At 37.9% G+C, this 9,329-nt stretch overlaps 2 protein-coding genes across 3 annotated transcripts; both read left to right on the forward strand.

The window, feature by feature from the left end:
• Nucleotides 1-1,256: 1,256 nt before the first annotated feature.
• On the forward strand, nucleotides 1,257-2,099 carry LOC120077388. Its single transcript, XM_039031273.1, has one exon. It carries the CDS (start codon nucleotides 1,257-1,259, stop codon nucleotides 2,097-2,099), a length of 843 nt encoding a protein of 280 aa, XP_038887201.1.
• A 3,025-nt stretch (nucleotides 2,100-5,124) lies between these two features.
• LOC120078744 lies at nucleotides 5,125-6,193 on the forward strand. Of its 2 annotated transcripts, XM_039033053.1 has the most exons (3): nucleotides 5,125-5,574; nucleotides 5,653-5,733; nucleotides 6,045-6,193. In XM_039033053.1, exons 1-3 carry the CDS (start codon nucleotides 5,397-5,399, stop codon nucleotides 6,071-6,073), a joined length of 288 nt encoding a protein of 95 aa, XP_038888981.1. In that variant the 5' UTR covers nucleotides 5,125-5,396; the 3' UTR covers nucleotides 6,074-6,193. The 2 variants fall into 2 exon arrangements, with proteins under 2 accessions (XP_038888981.1, XP_038888980.1); XM_039033052.1 differs by having other exon boundaries at nucleotides 5,125-5,733.
• The last annotated feature ends 3,136 nt before the right edge of the window (nucleotides 6,194-9,329 follow it).

Consider the following 9,329-nt stretch of genomic DNA (forward strand, 5'->3'; position numbering starts at 1 on the left):
AAAAATCACTTGTATTGTGATTTTAAAGCCTTCTACATAATGGCATAAACACCATATACACATGTAAATTAATACTCAAGGAGACATGCAAGATCACATGCATGCTTTCCAGCATAAGAAGAAACTGTATTAATTTGATGTGTTTGAATAAACTAGTAAACCCTCTAAACAAATAGTCAATAATATAATTCTTTGTAGCATATTAACAAATTCTTTGTAGACAGGCAACTTGGTTTACAAAACTATTTAGAGCCTGTTTGGCTTGACTATAAAACTGCTTAAAACACTTCTTAAGTACTTATAAAGTCAATTCAAATAAGCCCTTACTTTTGTTACATAATCAGCCTTTTACCACCTGCCAGTGGTCTAAGGGGGATGGAGGCAGTCAACAAATAAGATCAGAATAAGCAATAAGGTCAAAAATTAAACGGCTTCAAGCCAGAAAGTTTATATAATCAAGTAGTTCTAAAAAAAATCAATCATTCGTGTGCAAGGAGGTGTGATTAAAAACTATCAAGGAGTCATCCTCGATGTATATGATACTGATTATGTCAACAGCACTCGTGGGCTTCAAATTTAAGATTTTCCAGAGAACAAATTGCAGATTATATGTATATAATAAGGAAATAAGTAAATAAATACTGAGCTAAGAACCTAGTAATGGGGTGACATTGCGCAAACATTAGCTGAGATGTCAATGAAGACAGATAGATAACTCGATGCATATGGGAAGAAATTAATCAAAGCTTCCCCCAAGATTGCATGTGTGGAGAAACAATCTTGCTTTGTATATGGAAAGACACTCCTGTAAAAAATTAAAACTCTAGTTTTATTAGTTTATGAGTTGGAAAGATGGTGCAGAAGAGACATCATCAAAACATTACAGCTAAGAAGTTTAGATCCAGACAAGAAGCAGCTTACCATATAATTGAATACTGAGGAGGCATGCATGATCCTAATTTATGAAATTTTTCATGTGCCAAATTCATGCATGTGAGTAGAAAGAAATTGACATAAATAATGGTGGAGATCTGGAAACAAGTGGGAGGGAGACAAGGCATGAAAATTGCTGATTTAATAACTTGAATTATATTGCAGATGAGCATGAGATTCCTCATGTCTGCCTAACTCAAGTTATATATATATGCTTCCCTGAATGCCAAAAGATGAAGGCAGATTGAAATTGCTCAACCTTTTTAGATCATTAGCTAAGCTTTTGGCTTTTCCAAGTGAGAAAGAAAATGGATTCCTTAGATATGAACTCAAAAAAATCACTCCACATTCGTTCAAATAGCTTACCCTCAAAGCCACATCCAATTGTTGCCCAAGTTGATGAAGATTTGTGCAGATTGAAGTCCCCTGAAGCTACTTCTTCAACTTCTTCTTTATGCCACAGACTCAGCGGCCTTCAAGATTTGCATGATTCCATTGATGAGTTACTTCTTCTACCATGCACTCAGCAAACTCTTGTCCGTGAGAGTGGTAACAAATGGGCTGATGACTTGCTAGAAGGATCTCTAAGGCTCTTAGATTTGTGTGATATTGCTAAGGATGTGTTGTTGCAGACACGAGAATGTACACATGAACTTGAATCAGTTTTGCGCAGAAGAAGAAGTGAAACAAATATGACGAGTGATCTTCAGAATTGCTTGAATTCTAGGAAAATGATAAAAAAGACAGTCCATAAGGCCTTGAAGGGAATCAAAAGCAGGAGTTCTCAAAAAACTGAAGAAAGCCCAGCAACCATTAGCTTGTTAAAGGAAGTAGAAGCAATCACATATAGCACTGTTGAATCAGTATTGTCCTTCGTAGCAGGACCAAAGTTGCCATCAAAGTTAAGTCGATGGTCTTTGGTCTCCAAGCTGGTAAAATCCAAAAGAGTTGCCAGCAAAGATGAAGATGCAAATGCAAATGAGGTAGAAATAGTGGATGCCACACTATATTCAATCGCCAGTCACACAACAGATAAATCTTTCAACTTGCAGGACTTGCTGAGGAAATTTGGGTCAAGTATTCAAGATCTTGAAGAAGATCTCGAGAGTCTATATAGGCACCTTATCAAAAATAGAGTTTCCCTTCTCAACATCCTAAACAACTAAGGATGAAATTTTGATAACAATATCATGGTCAATGGCAATGCCATGAAGATCCATTTTTGCTAAATGTAAATAACAGTGTATATATATACATACCTTTTTGTGTTTATAAGAATTAACACTTTTGAAATCAAAATCCAGATTGTGAGTTTCGCATAATCTTCTTTGCTAGCCAATTATTTTGCTATGTTCATTGATGATCCGTGTGTTACATTTGAGGGGGGGAAAGACTCACTACACTACTCATTGTCCATATCACCATTTTGGTATTTCCACTGTGGCTACTTATTACTCAAAAGATTATAAGGAAATAGAAACAGAAAAATAGAGGGCTTCATCTCCAAGTATATTTCCCTGTCACAAACAGTATTAACTGATTGTTATGTTATTTAGAGGCCAACTAGCCAACCATGCTTACCAGATGAAACTTTATATTTAAGTTGGCACTGTGTGTTATCATTGTCAAAGATTCCAGTTGCCTTGATAATGGTTATAAGTATGAGAATCATATGGCAGACTGACATTCATGTAACTCCATACAGGCTCTCTTTCAACTAAGGAACAATTTGTTCAATTATCTTAGTAGCAGTAAAGCTAAACAGTGCTGTGCTAGTTGTTTTGTTGGTTTTTGAAGAAATGAATTATTTCATCGAGAAAATGAAAAGAAACTCAAGATAAAGATACAAACTGCGTAAGGGAATGAGACGAAAATGAACAAAGACTAAAACAGTCCACAAATCTAAAAGTTTAAGAAGAAAAAATCCCAAGAGGAAGCCTGAGAAACAGACTCAAAGCAGACTAGTCCATGAAGAAACTTGCTTGTAAAGATTTTTTGAACCCTAATCAAACAAAGCTACGCATAAACAGAACCATGGAAGGCTTGAGGAAACCCAAAAGACAGATAATACAAACAAGCAAAGATTCCACTCTCCACCACGCTTAAGAAAACTGAACTATTAGCAAACTTCAAAGAGAAAACCATAGAAACTCGCTGAGTTTGACTGCTTCTATCACTAAACTTGGAGAGATCGCAGCCCGGAAGCAATTCAAGATCCACTGAATACAAAGATCGACAGAAAAAGGAGGCTGATTCCCTTACAATGCTAAAATAAGTGTTGATTTTCCTTCTCCAGAAACTCCAACCATTGCAATGAAGCCGCCAACAAAAGATATCCAGAGAAATATCCAATTTCATGGTTCTGTGCTCGTTGAAGTTATCTACTTCTTCAACTTCTTCTTTGTGCCATAAACTCAGCAGCCTTCAAGATTTGCATGATTGCATTGATAAGTTACTTCTCTCCCAACAAACTCTTTGTTAATGAGAGAGATAACAAATGAGTTGATGACTTGCTAAAAGGATCTCTGAGACTCAGATTTGTGTGGTATTGCTAAGGATGCATTGTTGCAAACAAAAGAATGTGCACATGAACTTGAATCAGTTTTGCACAGACTAAGAGGTCATGGGATCATTGCAAGTGATCTTCAGAAATACTTGAGTTCTAGGAAAATAATTAAGAAGACAGTCCATAAGGCCTTGAAAGGAGTCAAAAGCACGTGTTCTAAAAAAAGGTGAAGAAAGTTCAGAAACCGTTAGCTTGTTAAAATAAGTAGAAGCAATCACATACAACACCGTTGAATCAGTATCAATGTCCTTCATAGCAGGACCAAATTTGTCAACAAAGTTGAGTATGGTCTTTGGTATCCAAGATAGTGCAACCCCAAAGAGTAGCTTGCAAAGGTGAAGACGGATGCACAAACGAAATAGAAATGGTCAATGACACACTCTTTTCAATTGCCAGTCGACAGTCACACAACAGATAAATCCAATTTCCTTCTACAAGTTGAAAACGTGCAAGTCTTATTGAAGAAACTTGAGCCAACATCATGATCTTGAAGAAAGGCATCTTATCAAAAACAGAGTCTCACTTCTGAAGATCCTGAATCACTAAGGCTAGAATTTAGATAGTAGTATGATGATCAACGCCAGTATACACCAAATTTTACACATATCCTTCTGTGTGTATTAGGAAGAAATCTTTTGTGATCAAAATCCAGATTGCTAGTTTACTCTGTCTTCTTTCCAAGCTAACTGTTTTGAAATGTTTATATTATTCATAATGTGCAACGTTTGAAGGGTGGAAAAATACACTATCCTTTAACATCTAGGGGTGGGCATCAGGACCAAAAATACCAAAATAAGCAAGAAACTGAACCAAACCAAAATTTTGGCTTTTACAATTAATATAGTTTGGCTTGGTACTTTGGTTTAGTTTAGGATTCAAAACCGAACCCCAAACAGAACCAAACCGCATTTATTCATAATATATAATTAAAAAGAAAAGAAAAGAAAAGAAAAGAAAAAAGGTAAAAAGCAGGAAAACAGAGGGGTCATTTTTTTTTTTTTTTTTTTTAAAGTTAATAAATAGTCATGAATCTGAGGAGACCATGAAACCTAAAAGTGAACCGAACAAAACCAAAAAAATGTGGTTTGGTCTGGTTTTAAACTTTTTAAAATTTTTTTTGATTTGGCTCTCACACTGAATTCAGTGTAGACTAAATCTTGGAGAAATTTGGAAAGTAGAAGTATTATTCAAAATTAAGTACAGTGTTGATAATGATCCCTTTAAATAGACCCAAAGGGAAGGGTTGTTTCACACCTATTATAATTCTATAGTTAGGGTTTTCCATTCTTGTAAATATTTTGTGATATTTTCCTTTTCTATACTTTGTACACTTGTATATATTCATTTCTTTGGTGAATGAATAGAGCATTCTGATTCTTTCTCAAACCTAAGAGTTTTACATGGTATCAGAGCCCTCTAAACAAACTTAGGGTTTTGTGAACCTTAGGATTTGAGAATTTATAACCCGTTTGTGATACGTTTAGGGTTTTGTGGAGAGGTGAGTTTACACTTTTGCTCACAGTCGCCGTCTTCGGTTTGTTCGCCGTCGTTAGCCGCTGCCGCTGCCACCGCGGGGAAAAAAAAGTTATTTTTTCTCGACATCGCCCAGTCCAACGAGGAGCCCAGCCGCCGATCTACAAAAGCCCCAAAGTCCGGTTGCCCTCTGACCAGTGCGTGAGGCTCACGCGCCGCCTGTTCCAGCCTGCTGTCCGTCCACACGCCGGCGCGTGTACCACCGTTTTTTCGTCCGTCTTCAGTGAGGTTTTCTCAGTGTTGTTGGCTCTTCTTGGTGGTGTGTTTGTTTGAGATATATAGATATACTCATTGCTTGTGTAGACATCTCTTCGGTAAATTAGGGTTTGATTCTTTGCTGTCTGTTGTCTACTTTTTTGAGGTAATGGCTGATAAGAAACCAACAATGTCTGAGATTGTTCCTATGGTGTCAAAAGTATCTGAACACAAGTTGAATGGATCCAACTACTATTCATGGAGATCAAATCCAGGAGGTGTTGTTTGCTATTATTGTCATAAACCTGGCTATACGAAACGTGAATGCAGAAGATTGCTGAATAAGGGTCAGAGGATGCCATTACCCTCTGCACATGTCGCCTCTACTCCTGATAATCTTGACAAGTCAATTATGATTTCTGCAGGGGAGTTTGCTAAATTTCAGCAGTATCAAGAGTCATTGAGGGCATCATCTTCTACTCCCATTACGACCATCGTAGAGACAGGTAACATTTCTAAATGCCTTCTTTCCTCCACGTCAAAATGGGTCATTGACTCTGGCGCTACATACCATATGTCAGGTAACCCCAGTTTATTCTCTACCCTTTGTACATCTACCTCTTCACCTAATGTCACTATAGCTGATGGAACCTCCACTCCTGTTTTAGGATCAGGAACTGTCCATCTCACTGAATCAATTTCTTTGTCATTAGTTTTAAATTTACCAAATTTCTCGTTTAATTTGATTTCGGTCAGTAAACTCACTCGTGATCTTCATTGCTGTGTCTCTTTTTTTCCTGGTTATTGCTTATTTCAGGATCTTACGACGAAACAGACTATTGGTAAAGGGCGGGAAGTTGGAGGTCTTTACATCTTTGAACCACAAACACCTACGGCCATTAGATGCTCTAGCATGTCGTCTCCCTTTGAAGAGCATTGTCGTTTGGGTCGTTCGTTTATCTCTGTGTTGAANCAGCCTGCTGTCCGTCCACGCGCGTGCGCCATTGTTTTTCATCCGTCTTCTGTGGGTTTCCTCAGTGTTGTTGGCTCTTCTTGGTGGTGTGTTTGTTTGGGATATATAGATATACTCACTGCTTATAAAGACATCTCTTCGGTAATTTAGGGTTTTGATTCTCTGTTGTCCGGTGTCTATTTTTTGAGGTAATGGCTGATAAGAAACCAGTAATGTCTGAGATTGTTCCTATGGTGAAAAAAGTAACTGAACACAAGTTGAATGGATCCAACTACTATTCATGGAGATCAAATCCAGGAGGTGTTGTTTGCTATTATTGTCATAAACCTGGCCATACGAAACGTGAATGCAGAAGATTGCTGAATAAGGGTCACAGGATGCCATCACCCTCTGCACATGTCGCCTCTACTCCTGATAATCTTGACAAGTCAATTACGATTTATGCAGAGGAGTTTGCTAAATTTCAGCAGTATCAAGAGTCATTGAGGGCATCATCTTCTACTCCCATTACGACTATCGTAGAGACAGGTAACATTTCTAAATGCCTTCTTTCCTCCACGTCAAAATGGGTCATTGACTCTGGCGCTACAGACCATATGACAGGTAACCCCAGTTTATTCTCTAACCTTTGTACATCTACCTCTTCACCTAATGTCACTATAGCTGATGGAACCTCCACTCCTATTTTAGGATCAGGAACTGTCTATCTCACTGAATCAATTTCTTTGTCATCAGTTTTAAATTTACCAAATTTCTCGTTTAATTTGATTTCGGTCAGTAAACTCACTTGTGATCTTCATTGTTGTGTCTCCTTTTTTCCTGTTTATTGCTTATTTTAGGATCTCACGACGAAACAGACTATTGGTAAAGGGCGGAAATTTGGAGGTCTTTACATCTTTGAACCACAAACACCTACGGCCATCACATGCTCTAGTGTGTTGTCTCCCTTTGAAGAGCATTGTTGTTTGGGTCATCCGTCTATCTCTGTGTTGAAAAGTCTTCGTCCACAACTTCAACATTTGTCTTCTTTAGATTGTGAGTCATGTCAATTTGCTAAATTTCATCGTTTGAGTTCGTATCCTCAAATCAATAAACGAGCTAGTGCTCCTTTTGAATTAGTCCATTCTGATGTTTGGGGTCCATGTCCTGTTGAGTCCAAAGGAGGGTTTAGGTATTTTGTTACATTTGTCGATGACTATTCTCGTGTTACGTGGTTATATTTAATGAAATTTCGTTCTGAGTTACTTTCTAATTTTCGTAACTTCCATGCTGAAATTCAAATCAGTTTAGTGGTACTCTTAAAATCCTTCGGAGTGATAATGCTAAGGAATATTTCTCTCATACACTCAAGTTCTATTTAGATGCCCATGGCATTCTTCATCAATCTTCTTGTGTTGATACTCCATCTTAAAATGGGGTTGCAGAACGAAAGAATTGTCATCTCCTTGAGACAGTCAGAGCTTTGATATTTCTGATGCATGTTCCAAAATCCTTTTGGGCAGATGTTGTTTCCATAGCTTGTTTCCTAATAAATCGCATGCACTCTTCCATTCTTAAGGGTGAGGTACCTTTTCGTACTTTATGCCCCAAGCAACATTTGTTTCCCATTCCACCCAAAATATTTGGTTGTACCTGCTTTGTTCGAGATGTTCGACCTTAGCATACCAAGCTGGATCCAAAGTCCTTAAAATGTATTTTCCTTGGTTATTCCTGTGTCCAAAAGGGGTATCGATGTTATTGTTCTAGTCTAAATAAATATTTAGTCTCTCCTGATATCACGTTTTTTGAACATACCCCATTTTTTTCATCACCGTCTTTCTCTTCGAATAAGAGTCAGAGGGAGCATAAGGAAATAAAAGATGATTTCCTTGTCTACACAGTTATTTCTCCTTCTGATCCTCTTCCTAATTCATCTCTACCTATGGCTACCTCTACTCTTCCTCCTATCATTAAGGTCTATACTCGACGCCAACCTCCTTTAGTTCCATGCCCTGTACCAAAGTCTTCTTCGTCATTGGATCCAGAAACGGGTGATGATCTTCCTATTGCTCTTCGTGAAGGTAAACGTACATGTGCTCATCCTATTTCCTCTTTTGTTTCATATAACCATTTGTCGCCTTCCACATGTTCATTCATTGCATTCTTAGAGTCAGTATCCATCCCGAAAACTGTTCATGAGGCTTTGTCTCATCCTGGTTGGTGTGCCGCAATGGTGGAGGAGATGGCTGCCTTAGATGATAATTGTACTTGGGATTTAGTTTCTCTCCTTGCAGGAAAGAAGGCTATCGGTTGCAACTGGGGTGTTTGCAGTTAAAGTCAATCCTGATGGTTTTGTTGCTCGGTTAAAAACACGCCTCGTAGCGAAAGGCTACACAAAATTTATGGCGTTGACTATGCTGATACTTTTTCTCCTGTAGCAAAAATGGCATATGTGAAGTTGTTTATTTCTTTAGCTTCAATCAATCATTGGCCTTTACATCAGCTTGATATAAAAATGCATTTCTTCATGGTGATCTTCAAGAAGAGGTGTATATGGAGCAACCACCAAGATTTGTTGTTTAGGGGGAGAATGGAACGGTGTGTCGCCTTCGTAAATCCTTGTATGGATAAAAGCAGAGCCCACGAGCTTGGTTTGGTAAATTTGGTCAGGTGATTGAAAGCTTTGGAATGCGGAAGAGGCAGGTCAGATCATTCAGTCTTTTTTAAGAGATCTGAGGGTGGTGTCATCTTGTTAGTTGTATATGTGGATGATATTGTGATTACTGGTGATGATGCTTTAGGGATTCAGTTCTCTAAAGACCTCTTCAATAGTCAATTCCATACAAAAGATTTGGGCATGTTGAAATACTTCTTAGGAATTGAGGTAATAAGAAGCAAGAAAAGAATTCTATTATCAACAAGAAAACATGTACTTGACTTGTTAACTGAAACAAGAAAGCTAAGGGCTAAGCCATGTAGTACCTCAATGTTGCCCAACTTACAGCTCACAAAAGATGGAGAATTGCTAAAAGATCCTGAAAGATATAGAAGGTTAGTGGGAAAACTTAATTACCTTACAGTGACTCGACCGCGACATAGCCTATTCCCGTAAGTATTTTGAGTCAGTACATGTCATGCCCTACAGTTGAT

The sequence above is a fragment of the Benincasa hispida genome, chromosome 5 (assembly GCF_009727055.1).
Source record: "Benincasa hispida cultivar B227 chromosome 5, ASM972705v1, whole genome shotgun sequence".
NCBI classification, from domain to species: Eukaryota; Viridiplantae; Streptophyta; class Magnoliopsida; order Cucurbitales; family Cucurbitaceae; genus Benincasa; species Benincasa hispida.

Excerpts from the sequence above, each read along its gene's own strand:
- LOC120077388 (XM_039031273.1), top strand. The coding sequence starts at position 1,257 with ATGAACTCAAAAAAATCACTCCACATTCGTTCAAATAGCTTACCCTCA.
- LOC120078744 (XM_039033052.1), top strand. The coding sequence starts at position 5,397 with ATGGCTGATAAGAAACCAACAATGTCTGAGATTGTTCCTATGGTGTCA. Across the intron at positions 5,734-6,044 it reads TACGACCATCGTAGAGACAG|GATCTTACGACGAAACAGAC; the intron begins GTAACATTTCTA and ends TGCTTATTTCAG.